Source organism: Heterocephalus glaber, unplaced genomic scaffold (genome assembly GCF_053883595.1).
Source record: "Heterocephalus glaber isolate CG9 unplaced genomic scaffold, H.glaber_assembly_v1.0 deba00001561, whole genome shotgun sequence".
Taxonomy (NCBI): domain Eukaryota; kingdom Metazoa; phylum Chordata; class Mammalia; order Rodentia; family Bathyergidae; genus Heterocephalus; species Heterocephalus glaber.
Window position 1 is genome coordinate 1,029,978 of NW_028258349.1, and position 14,076 is coordinate 1,044,053.

The window sequence follows — 14,076 nt, forward strand, 5'->3', positions numbered from 1 at the left end:
GTGGGGTGAAATAGGCCGAGGGGCGGAGCTGGGTGACGCAAAGGTCTGAGTCAATCGGGAAAGACCAGACCTCCTCGGCTCAGGGTCCACCCCTGACTGGTCGAGTTCCCTGGCGAGGTCTTTGCCCGGATGTGGGCGTGGCCGGCCCAGCTCAAGCGGAGACCTTGCCCAGGAGTTACAGTTTGGCGAGAGGGGTTTTGTGCGGGAGCTTATTTTAAAGCAAAGGGGTGAGTGTAGGAACCAAAAGGAAGTATCAACTTAAATTTTCCTCTGCTTTTTGGATGTGTAGATCTGGGTTTCTGACCTCCTCCTCTATAGAAAACGTTTTGGGAAAATGAGCATTGATTTCATGAAGAATTTTATATAATCCCTACTTGGCTCCTGTTTTAAAGTTTGCCCTTCCCCAAATTTGGATTTTTATTACAGATCTAACGCTCTTTCAATTATATACTGATTAAATCAGTCCTAAAAAATTTTTATATAAAAGCGTGTCCAGTTTTAAATCTTGGAACGTGGCACAGAATTAGGGTATCTCAGAATTGAAGTACTGAAAATGTGCTGTAATCTACATCAGTGCCTCTCAGAATCTCTGTGGTAAAGGATCTGTTTTTCGTTATTGCTGTTTTGTTTTGTGTTTCGTTTTCTGTTTCCAAGTCATCCTAGATGAGTACTTGTGGAAAACACAGAAAAAGAATTTTACTGGAAAAATAGAAAGCAAAATGCATACAAATTACAAAACTCATTTTTATTAGATTCAACACATACAGTCGTACTCTGTCAAACTGATGTTTCTAATCCTTAGGCTTAGTTTCTATATTTAGAGTAGACTGTTAACCAGTCGTAGTTAAGACTAAAACTGCACATTTATGCATCAAAATCTACTGAACATACTTCAATTTACTTCATGACTTCTTTCAAAGTTATAATTATTTATTGAACAGCAATGATCCCTAAACTATTGAGGTAATCTGTATTGTTTATCCTAAAGATTTGGACTAATTGACACCAACTTGTTTAGTAATCCTTTATTTTATACCATAGAATCAGATTTAAAGAACAAATCTGATGATTTTAACATTTAATTTCCAAGTGTTTTATGATGAGGATGGAACTCACCTTCCTTATCCCACATACAACTGTTTTAAAGAGACTACAATTTACTGGAATTTTCTAGAAGTCTGAGAGTAAAATTAACCCTAATCCTAGCCAGTCATGGTGGTATGTGCCTGTAATTCAAACACTCTGGAAATCCGAGACAGGTGGATCACAAATTTGAACCCAGTTTGGACAATTTAGTGACTGAGCAAAACTCTGTTTCAAAATAAAAAAACAGCTGAGGGTGTAGTTCAATGTGAAGGTCCTAGCTTCAATCCTCAATAATGAAAAGAAAAAAAAAAAGCCAATCTAAAGAGTCTAACTAAACACTCCTTTTAAAATGTCCTAGAGTTCAAAGGTGGCATGCAAAAGGAATAAGAGAGCAGAGAGAGTTGGTAGCTGTCCCAAGGAAAATTTATTTCTACATAGAAGGGAGAAGATCCTAGACACTAGAGGTACTTGTCACCATAACCCTGGGATGATGGCCAGCGTAGAATAGACTGTGAATTAAGGGCCGGCCAGAAGACTTCAGAGCAAGACCAATAGGCTCTCCGCCATGGTGACCTCTATCCAAGGTGAGCAAGGAGATTTTGGCCTCTTTTTCCTTTTATTCATCTGAAGTTGCTGCCCTCAAAGTGCTTTGACCTCTGAAAAATGGGCTGAACTGTTAGGAGTTCTGGAAAGACAAGGAAATTAAAACTGTTTTCAACACATGTCATTTAATTTTGTATTTTAAAAATATTTTATCACATAGAGGACACTGTACAATAACAATTGTTGTATGTTTTTAATCAGAGGTGGGTGGGTAGGTGTGATTGTTTTAATCACCCCAAACTATCTTAGGTTTGTGTTGTTCGGGGGCTCATTCAGTTTTCTTGGAAACCAGAAGAACATTGGCTCCATCTGTCACTGACAAACTGAATAGTGAATAACAACATCTCTACTTTTAAATATCTGTCTACTACTTCATTTAATAAATTTACTTCTGCCCTAAGTGCTGAAACAGGTTTCTGGTTCCTCTTATAGTACTAGCAACAGTCCTTTAGATAAACAAGGATGAGTAAAGGTATCTTTTGCTCCAATAACAGAGCTCTATCCTTGGCCCTTACACATTTCTCCAGAACTAACTTGCCTCTAGTTTGCAAAGTAGGGCAAAAGAACAACTGCCAGTGGATCCAGGAAGCTTCTCTTGTTCATAACTTTAAGCCATTTTCCCTTTAACTCATTCAAAATGGCCCAAAACTGCCTTTGGAGTGAGACTGTACCCAATTAATAAATAAAATGGTAAAATGTTGTGTGTTGCTTATACAAAGGAAATCAGTCTTATGTAGGATTCAAGAGGCACATAAGGGACTGTTTGCAGATATAAGTATAGTGGTACCTCAGTTCACAAACTTAATTGGTTCCACAATTCTGGAGAAGATGGCTGCAGTCCTGTTCATCACCCTATGCATAGTTGGAGAATGAAAGCAAAATTTTGCCTACCACTTCTGTTTGCAAACCAATTGTTCCCAAACAGAAGTGATCATGAACCAAGGTATTATACTGTATATCATTTCTTTATCAAATATAAAATGAATATAAAATTGTAAATGGAAATAAGTTGGTTTATTAGTCCTCAAAACAACAAAATATAGTCTCTAGCTACTAGTTAAATAAGAGTAGATATAATCTCCCCTTATTAACAATTTATATATTCATTCAGATACATGCATAGCATATCTGTACACATATATTCTTTTATGCAGTATGATAAAAATATGGCAAGTGCTTTTTAAAAATTATTACACTAAGACATACTGCCATTAATCTTCTTCACTTTGAACACACTTAGCCTATCATTCTTGTCACTTTCTGAAGCAGTTCTAGAAAGCTTTCATGAGTGTTGTCTTTAGTTGCACTGTGATAGATACCTGATGTCCTGAATGCATTCAAAACATTTACCTTCCATGGGCATTTTGACTTTCAAGAAGAGGCAGAAGTTGCACAGTGCCAGATCTAATGGATAAGGTGGATGAGGACACACCAGAATGTTTTATTTAACACAAATTGCTATAAACATTTTTAACTGATTCAAGACATTGAGGCAGCTGTGAAAAGACACAAAAAAGGACATCAAGAATTGCTTCAGAAAGTAGCAAAAACAATGGAATAAGTATGTTTGAAGTTGGGGGAGTATTCTGAAGAATTAATGGAAATATAGCTTTTACTGTAATAAATTTTATTTTTTAATTTAAATGTTCACACCGTGAATATTTATATATATATGTTATACACAGATACATCTATAGATAATATATATTATATACATATATATATGTCATTCATCCTTATGTTTAAACCTTGGCACGGGTGTTGACAATAGAATTGTACATTTTCAAACCTCTCTGCTGTCCTTGTTTCATTTTTCCACCTTTGCCTCTTTGCCCCTCCCACCACTCTGCTACCTGAATCCCTAAAACCAAACCAGACACTGCAGAGTCTATGAGCAGTCATGAGCCCTCTTGTTCTTTAGAATTCCCTTATCTACCATGACCATTGCTGAAAGAAATGTGCTATCTTACTCAGAAAACTGAGTTAATCTGAGTTTAAACAAACTTCTTCAGGTAAAATGTATTCTTTTGGGTGATTTCATCCTAATCTCTATTGTGGAGTCTGTATTGTGGTTGCCCGTGTATTCTTGGTTTGTACATGTGTAGAGAGTCTGAGACAAACCATGTTTGGATTTAGCAGAGATGTCTGTGTATCAAACAAGACAACTCTGCAACAATAGCAATAAGGATCCCCGTTTAACTCTGGACTGGATTCCCCAGAACTGAACCAATTACTGTGAGGACATAAAATTAGTCTCTAGGCATCTTTACAGTGTTAAAGGCCAAAATGTTTTTCTTCCCATGAACAGTGAGTATGTTAGAAGCCTATTTAAATAACCACCATTTGATAGCCCCAACAAACAGGCATCCACACCACATAATACACCCATAGCTGCGTTTTCACATCCTATCACTTCTCCAAAAATGATGAAAGGAGGAAAAAGCTGAGAACAAGTGCTATTTACACAGAGAAGGATCCATCAGTAGCATGACTCTTTAATCATTGTTATTTACAATTTATCATCTGACAGACTTACAGAGAATAAATAAAGAAAAGAAAATATACAATTGGTAGCATGTTTCTTTTTCTAATACAGAAAAACTTTACATATTCTATTTTGGAATGTCTATGATAGTTTTAAGCAGAAATTAAATCTGTTTGCTATTTACCCATTGATGAAAGACATTATCCTCCAAAACCTGCAGAATCCCAGATGTTCCCTCATCATAGAGTGTACCACACAGCTACAGAAACTCAGTACTCAGAAAAAGTCACCATCAGAAAATGAGAGACAAGCAAGACAGCATCAATAGTAAATAACTATTAAAATAGGCTAAATTAGAAACTTTGTGTGTTTGCAGGAATCCTTGCAACTTTCAATTATTTTCAAGCCTCTCTTTTGGAAAATGATTTTGCACTGAAAGTAATTCATATTCACCCCTCTCTCTCTCTCTCTCCCTCCCTGCACATGCAATTATGACTATTCATGAGCATGGGCTACCTTGGGATTCACATCCCTTTTCCCTCTAGAAGCCTGTAAAGAAGTTCTGGACAAAATATCTACAGGAAAAACTAAAAGGTTTATATCAAATGTGCTGGTTTTAGAGCCAGAGTCTGGACTCTGTTTTTGATCTGATATACTATTAAGATACCTTGCAGTACTGTCTAAATACTATGAAGAATGAAGCATTTCCACTGATCAATTTTTTCATCACCACATATACAAATGGAGGATACACTGCACCTAGTACAAGTCTGGGCATTTGTTTCTTATTTCAAAATAAGCTATCAATGTTAAAGCAAAGCAATTCTTTCTAGATTCACCCTTGCTAGATAACAAGTTTTTGTGTCCATCTTTTATTCATTCAAAAAAATTCATAAAATATTCAGCAAGTGTTCACAAATGTCCTCAGAACTTTACAAGACATACTATTACAATCTTGAATAGGGCAGCTTAAAAATGGTGATCACAAAGTTTAAGGCCAAAATCTAAAGAGCCATTCAACTTCTCCCTAGATTGGGGCTGTGTTTGCATTTAATTTGGTCCAGTGTGATTGCTATTCTAATTAAGAATAGATATTTAAACAAATTACACTTCTCTCTACTCTGAAAAAAGTGTTTTATCACACACATCAGGAATTTATACCATTGTATTCTGTTCCTTCCGTAAACTATATCTGGTGCCATTAAATAAGTGCCACCCAACTCTTGGCCAAAACTCTGGTTCACTCTAAGGTGTTCTCCTCCTCACCAGTGAAAGTCCTACTCACCTGTAGGAATGGAAGTAACCACAGTACTTAGATACTACTTAGATAGTACTTCTATCCCTGCTCTCTACTCAACAAGCTGTGAACAGGTCTTATTGCTTTTGAATTGTCTAATCCTTCTATGTCATTCTTGGATTGTTTCAGACCCAAACAAACCTTAAAATTTAGAACCAGGTTAGGCATGATATTGTTCATTGATAAATGAGCAGATTAATTTGTTCTCTTGAACATTCTGTCAAATTTTATAGAATGCTATCCAAATCGTGTCTTTCATGTTGCATATAAGCAACACCAGGTTACAAATCAGCAAAAAAAGAATATATCAACTAAATGAGCACGTGTAGAAAAACTGGTGACATCCAGATAAAGTCTGTAGTTTAGTTAGTAGTAGTACACCATCATCAATTTTTCTGGTTTTGAAAATGGTTCAAAATGAACTACTGTTTCCGTAGTTTAAAATGGACTGTAAAATACTACCAACAAGGGGAAACTAGATCTAGGGCAAGGCTGCTTTGTAATTTTTTAACTTCCTGTGAGTCTTAAATTATTTTAAGATAACAAGTTTTCAAAAAAGATACAGCAACTAAACAAATACCATTCTTCTGCCACCAAACATTGCAGCTAATTGGAGCAGGGAACTCAAAATGGCAGAAACTGAATCCTCATTAACCACCCCAATGTTTTTCCCTTCTAATTCAGCACTCCAGAAAAGTTACCAAGTGGCAATGACATTCATCTATTTGTATAAAAATGTGAAATTTCAATTCATAAGGATTTCCCAGAGTAGAACAGGATTGACATGGTCCAGAAATGTTAGGGACTTTCTGCACTTCCATAGGATAGAGGCCTCATGGAAAAGACTTAAGATGGAAAGTTCCATGTCTATGAATTCAACTGAGGATCAAAGACTTAATAGCTATATATTGTCATTCTCTTCATTTTTATAGTTTTGGGTAAAACATGCTATTTTGTTTTAGTATATTTCCTTGGCACATCTTCCCTTTCCCTCATTAAGACACTCCCTTCCTTCTGTTCTCTTTTAGTCAAAACACATCCCCAACCCCATCATGCCTTTCTTGGGGGAAGTCTGGATGGGACTGAAAAGCATGTATCCAATAGGGTGCATACCTTTTGTGCAGATATCACACATGATTAAGTCTTGTCTAACTTATGCTTATTATTTCCATGTCTACCTGTAGTCATTTTTGAAAATGGTTTCATTAACAAAAACAGGAGAAGGAAGCACAAAGATTTAGGAACTACCATAAACTCTCTACCTCTAGGTCTCCATGTCCACCTCAATATTTGAAAAGCCAAGTTCAGGCAAAAAGTTGATTTCTTCTCATCAGCACTTGAGTGGGTCTAGAACACACAGGCACTCAAGTGGCCTCTTTCACCCACTTCCTCTGAAATAAAAAGGTCATCCTTTGATGACTATGTGGTTTTATATCCATGAAGGATATCCCCTTTCTTAAAACAAAAAAAAAAAACCCTTCCATTTTTATATACCTCACTTGACTTTTCATTTATTAATAAATATTTTTACAATCTGTATCACCCTGAATTTCCTCTTTCACCATTCATATTTTTCTTTTATCTTCAAGTCGCTTACTTTTTCTAGCTTCTCTCACAACTCTCTTCAGAGAGACTTGCTTTTATGCTTCATCATGGAGTCCATCAGATCCAGGTTGGTGGTTTCCACCTTGCTTGAGCTAAACACATCTTCCCCACATCTTCCCTTCCCAAGCATTCTCACTGCCTCTCCTTTTGGAGCCTCCTTTCTGGCCTTCTCCAGCCTCCCCATCTACACATGCACACATTCACGTATCCACTTTGTTTTGTTCCCCACTTGCACAAAACTCCCTTTGTTACACACCCTTAAACACCCTCAAGTGATTTTTTTTTCACAGCTTCAAAATCACAAGCTCCCTTTGGGCACTTCTTTTCATGCCTGATCACATATGTGACATATATGTCAACATTTGGGTCTAGCCATCAACGCATTGACCAGCAAAAGTATAAATTCGGATCTGGCAATCCTAAAACACACAGTGACATAAAAAAATTCATATATATCATGAAGAGGATAATTTACTGCAAAGATAAGAAAGCCCCACAGTTTCTCATCAATTTTCCTACCTTTTCCAAACAAATCCTAGTTTCATGCCTTTAATTTCAATTTGGGCTACTTTTAAATTCTATATGCTAAGACTTTCCCATTTATTCTGTTAGGTCACTCAGATTTGTGCTGCTACACTCTACAAGTATGACTTGATTAGAAGTTAAGCCTGTGTATAATACAAAGGGCTCAGTAGCAGAAGACAAAGCCTTCTTCACCCACAAAAGGATACCTGTATATGACAACACATATTTAACAGCCACCTAAAACAAATTACTTCTGAGACTCAAACTCAGGGAAATGCAGATATTCTAATTTCCATTTAAACATGATTTTAAAATATGGGATCATTGAATACAGTAAGTTGGAACAGAAGCCTGAAATGTAAAATATGAAGAGATATTAGACAAAGGAAAGCAAAATGACATTCTTTTCTCTTGCTGCATAAGAAGTCGTCTGGATGTAATCCCTCCTGAAGCATAAAGGATAAAAGAGAACAGGCCTGAGGTCTTGATTTCAAATGCTTCTAATTCTAAGGAAGCTAACACTTTGAAATCAGAGTGTGGCAAGTTTGTAAGAGAACATCTTTGACTCTTAACATATTAAATGAAATAATGTACATGGAAATACCTGATAACCATAAAGTAATATACAAATGCAAGTGTCACTATTAGTACTATTGCATTTCCCATGACCTTTTTTACTGGTCCCAATTTTTAGAGCAGGAATTAACTACATTGCTAAATCCATATCAATTTTCTGGCAAACACTGAGCATATCAGAACTAGAAAACTAAAGACTGCAAGACCTTCTAATTCAATTTTCTTAATTTACAGATAAGGAAACAAAATTCTGAGAAATAAAGTGACTTCCCCAAGATGGAACACTTGCCTTGGTGTAGAAAGAGGATCAAAGTTCCCAAACCAGTGCTCTCTTGCCTCACAAACCAATGATTTCTCCAAAGTTAATCCTGGGAGAGACTAAAGTGCATAGTCATAGGACATCCATGGAGAAAGGGTGTTTGCTACAATCAGACATGATCTGCAAAACAAGCCTTGGGGACTCAGATTTATCCTAAGGCTGTGGCTGGAGCAATAGCTATATTGAAGGCCGAGTGAGGAAACATTAGCATTTCTCAAGAGACTATGTGGACTGGGAAAACAATATAAGCAGACTTGAGGAGTCAAGACAGTTTCTCTGGGAATCTTATCTGTAATCTTTTCTGGTTTGTCCTCAATGGAAATTAAAGGTCATCTTTTCCAGCTTTCCACTGAATCTGCGGATTTGTGGAGGATCAAAGCTCAGATTCTGCTCTAAGGAGAATCCTACTCAATACAGCATTCATTTCCATGAATTCTGAGACCAGAGCCTCATGGTTTTATGCTGGTCACATCATGTCATAAGCAAGAGCATGTACACCGAACAGTAGCAGTGGATGGTCACAGTGTGCCTCACTGGAATCAAGGAGTTTTAGGGTTAAAGAACATTAAATATTTTCTCACACCGACATTTATCTTGTGTTTGAAAACCTCCATCTTTCTTGCATAATTTTTCAGCCTATACATGACCCTTGTCAGTGACAAAGGACTCCCCATCTCTACGGGCAAGCCTGTTCATCTTTGTATGTTCAGACTCTGGTTATGTATTCCCTAAGAACTCTTCCTGTAGCTTCCCCTTATTGATCCTAGGTCAACTGTTTGGGGACACTCAAAGTAGACCTCACTTCCTGCTATACATGGCCTTTAGGTATTTATGCCAGAGCGGTTCAGCCCCCAGTGCACGTATCCCACAGAGGTTTCCTCCATTAAAAGCAATAGATCTGGGCAAGAAGGGCCAAAGGACCTCCCATCAAGACACCAAAACAATCAGGTTTTACTGATTTAAAAAATCAGGATTTCACTAAAATACACACTTGGAAATATCAGAAGAAGACAAAGAAGAAGATCCTCACAAATGAACAGTATATCTGTTACCTATCCTCCATAGATTTCCTTTTCTATGTCTCCTACCTATTCAAGAATTCTTCCAAGCAGGAGTCCTAATTACAATTCCCTTTCCTACAGTCTTGCAACAGACATTCTTTCCTATCTACATTCCTGCAGTTTCACATGTGAACTTCAACTTGATCCCTGCCCATGAATGAAGAAAATAGCCATTCTAAGAACTGAAGACTCTTCAAGAATGTACAATACACTCTGACAGAAAAGGAAAACAGGGTGCAACATGTCCAGATTTCAAATCACAAAACCATCTTTGATTAGTCGTAAAATGCTGAGTCTTCAGATTCTCTGTGGCTACCAAGTTATTTCCCTATGCTTCATCTCATGTTTCCCAAGATATGAGCATTCTTCAAATTTTCCTTTATGAAGATATTTTATAAAAGGTGACATGGAAAAATATTGTCAAATCTGCACATTTATAAACATAAGAATATTTAACCTTTATAAATTATCTGTATTTCCTAGCCTTTGTTATCTAACACTTGTTATATCAAGTAAGATTTCTTTTACTATATTTTATTTGTCCTAGGCTTTTTTTTTTCTTTTTTAGTTCTTTAATGTAAAAAAAAAAAAGTATATATGAGTCAGTGGTAGGGAGTGGGGTAGTAGAATGAGGGAAAAGAGGGACAGAGAGAGAGAGAGAAAAGCTAACAAGCCTCGGTCCCTCAGGTCCACTAAATGTCCAGATGGAGTGGCTTAGACGTGGATGAGTGGTAGGTCTTGTGGGGAGGACTTGGGCCATCGGGACATTGGCAGGCATTGACAACATCACTCTTCGCCTTGTTGAAGGAGCAGAAGATGGATTTCTTGGAATGAGGGACGGTGCTTGGTATCTCTTCTCCAGCAGCTGAGCATCAGCTTATACACAGAGTCAGGGCAAATGGCTGGTTGAGGGAGGTAAGTCTTTGGAAACAAAATTTAAAAAGAGAAAAAAAATATTAAGAAGAGGAAACTAATATTTTCATCCTAAGTTTTCCCCCACTCCATGTCCTTGGACTTGATTACTGGCATGGGTGTTGTGTCCATTCTTACAAGAATTCTAAATCACTTCAGCCCCTACTGCATCCCCTTTATATTCTCCAGTTCTCTGGAGTAGGACCTCCTGATGGGGCATTTTTTGACTCCTGCCTTCTTGCAAAAGATGAAACTGAACCAAAAAGGGAACAGATGTTCCGTGGTAGACCACGTTTGATGTCCCCATATGAAGGTTTGCCTTAGCTGAGCATGGCAGACATAGAAAGTTCATTAGTAGCTTCAGTTTTTTGACTGGAATAAAATCTTAGATGAAGAAACCAGGATGCAGGATGTATCCATGTAATTCCTAACCACAATGTTCTCTGTGCTTCCCTTCCCCTACTAGTCCCACATAAAAGGGATTAGCTTTCAGCTTTCTAGCCTGCACCAAAGTCAGTGCCTTTTCCCCATCTCTAGTCCTGCTCTGAATTCCAGATTAGGACTCTATTCTGAAATTGCCAATTACAGATTATTTCAAATAAGATATCACTCTGTTGACTCCTAGGTCATTTTTGTGTCTATAATCTATTGCTGCCACCTCCTTATCCATGTTTTTTAATATCTTGGTACATGAGATGAGAATACTAAATATTTAATGAATTTTTAAATTTTAAAAGTTGATTACAGTAAAAGATACATTGCCATTAATCACTCTCAAAATACTACTCTTCGCTTCAAACACAGTTACCCCATCATTTCTGTCATTTTCTGAAGAAGTTCTGGAGGTCCTCTTTCGTGAGTGTCATTGGTTGCACTGTTGTGTCTGCAGTGTCCTGACTGATTCAAAACATTTACCTTTCATGGTCATTTTGACTTTGGAGAAGAGCCAGAAGTTACACAGTGCCAGATGTTGAGGAATATTTTTATAAGCCTGCCATTCAGTTGGTTTGCACACAGCAGCAGCTTTCACAGTTTTTGATCACAACTCATGAAGACACTCATGAAAGAAAATTTCCAGTGCTTCAGAAAGTGGCAAGAAGAACGTGATAAGTGTGTTCAAAGTGGGGATGGGGTATTTTGAGTGGGGTAAATGGAAATGTACCTTTTATTGTAATAAAAATTTTAAATTTAAACATTCACTGTATATTTTGATCACGTCTCACATTGATATATTCCTGAACCATAACTAAACTTCTCATGCTCTTTGAACCATATACCCATCCATTGCCTTTGCTGAATCCAACATCTGTAGCTAGTTAATCAACCTATTCCTACTGCCCTTCCTTCCCCTATACCAACACCAGCCTACAAGATGCATCAGAGAAGCTAGAATTTACCCAGCATCTGCTTATTTTCTGTGTGCATCAGCTTTACATTCACAAATCAAAAAGGCAAATATCTGTGACTTCTATTGGAATCTCAAATTAGGTCTGACAAGCCTTAACTCAGCATGTTACAGGGTACTATGGCAATAAAACGCCAAGTATTCCAAAAAAATATTCTCAAATAAAGTACAGAATAACAGACACATATTACTGATGGAAATTAAAACTGCTAAGCCCTTTTGAGATGTTTATCAAATAATTTAAAAAACATATATGTACTTTGAGCCAACAGATGTCAATAAAATAGAAATAGTAATTTCAATGATTAAAGTTGCCCTTTTCAAAGTCTTATAAACTTGGCAAATAATTGAAGCTATGTTTCATAATAATTAATATTACATCTATTGAATTTTGTTTGCCTTTTGTAACATCAAACAAATAAAATTTTAAGACTGCATTTGATTTTTTTTTGGTTATTTAATTCCATTTAGACCATATGCATGCAAAGAAAACACCCCCTAGAAATTATTCACATCTTAAGATAAAATTGAAAGGAAAAATGTCAAATACATTTTTAAATTATTGTGTAGACTACCAAGTATTTTCAAGTGAAAACAGAGAATTTAAGATTTGCTTGAGCTAGTAATACTAAGTGTAAAATTCTTTCTAGGTTCTATCGTACTGATATTCTTTTCTTCTGTATCATATCTGCTGTGTTTAATAGGTTAGCAGTGTCACTTGAAAATGAGTTATGTAGCTCTTGCTCAGTCTAGTCACCATAGAATCCAGACACTGATAATGTTGAGAAATTACTCTCCCTGCACTCCAGTGCCAAACTTTTAAAATTTGAATACCAAATTTAAAGAATAAATTTAATACCAATTACATTAAGCAAAATGTAATAAAATACAAATTTAGTAAATTATACTTAATCATGTTTGGTATGTTTAATATATTAAATTTAGTAGCACTTATGCTTATGAGAGTTTTACTTAGCACGTAAAGGTAATATTTGGCTTTGGCATAGTTTCAGTCATATATTCGACTTTACTATTTGACAATTATAATGTATATTTGGTGCACCCTAACGTCTGAAGAAGGAAAATCACTGGACCCTTTCTAAAAAGTTATCTAAAACTAAGAAATATAGAATCTTGGAGATTACTAGAAACTAAAATTTCTATAAAATGAGAAAAAGTGTTGTTGGTGAAATTGAATAATATAACGCCAATCATTAATGTGTAACTTTTTAGTACTAAGAAAAACTATACAATATAAAGAATACTTTTAAAGTAATGTTGACATGAAAGGGTTGGGAGGGCATGCCTTTCTTTGTTGAATGTTTGATGGTCAAATTTTGTTTCATATAATAAAAATTCCCTCTAGCATTTCAGTCACTGAATACATTGAGGAATCCTGCAAGGCTTGTAGCATTCCTACTTTTGCCTATAATTCTAAGATATACTCAATTTTGGAGCATGATTATGCTGCCATAAGATTGCATTTTCTAATTGAGCACACTATCTTTAACTGGCTATGTGTTCTCTCAGGGGTCACTGTGGTGGAAAAAATAAAGTCCAGGAGAAAATAAAGATTTTTTTCTTGATGTGTTTGCTTATTTCATAAACAGAGGAGTACAATTGCCCTTTATTATAGAAGGCAATTGCATCACAACCAAGATAGGTAAATCAGGACCCCTGCTACCAAAATATACAGCACAATATCAAGATAAAATTAAATCCTAGGTTCCCACTCTCATTTCCAACATAGATTATGCATTATTCTTGTCATTCTCTTATCGTTTGTTTGCTTGGGTCTATTTAAACCACAGAGAATCAACTTTTTATTTTCTGCAAAAGCCTTCTCCAGCTATTATCATATTCCTTCTGGAGATGCCATAATATTCTATAGCCAGATCACTTTGAAATGCACATTGAAATGCAATGTACTAGTTTTTGGCAAGTTTTAAAACTCAGATCTCATGGAAGTGTTAAAAATTGAGCTAACCAAAGAAAAGGTACCTAAGAAGTCTAGGAATTGGGATTCCTTGTGATCTGAGGAATCCAGCTTTCCCTGAGTCATGAAAGGCATCATTAAATTGGCCCAAAGGTGCCTTCCAGGAACATGAAGTCCAGGATACACCTGTCCATTTCTGGACATCCAAGTCTAGAAATATGGGTACACTAGGGATTTATTCAGAACTTGGGATTGAACCCAAGGTC

The 14,076-nt window shown here is 36.4% G+C and overlaps 1 protein-coding gene and 1 long non-coding RNA gene across 18 annotated transcripts in view; one reads left to right on the plus strand and one right to left on the minus strand.

The window, feature by feature from the left end:
* The first annotated feature begins 41 nt into the window (after positions 1 to 41).
* Positions 42 to 13,446, plus strand: LOC110345876 (uncharacterized). Its single transcript, XR_002389514.2, has 3 exons — positions 42 to 227; positions 1,445 to 1,670; positions 8,412 to 13,446. It is a non-coding gene; the product is annotated as an uncharacterized LOC110345876 (long non-coding RNA).
* The window catches only part of Ddr2 (discoidin domain receptor tyrosine kinase 2), a 192,292-nt gene continuing 182,362 nt past the window's right edge, over positions 4,147 to 14,076 (minus strand). For all 17 annotated transcript variants that reach the window (XM_087190868.1, XM_087190860.1, XM_087190863.1 and 14 more), the window contains one exon: positions 4,147 to 10,478. In XM_087190868.1, the coding sequence (XP_087046994.1) occupies positions 10,344 to 10,478 (135 nt within the window). In that variant the 3' untranslated portion in view covers positions 4,147 to 10,343. The remainder of the gene's footprint in view (positions 10,479 to 14,076) is intronic.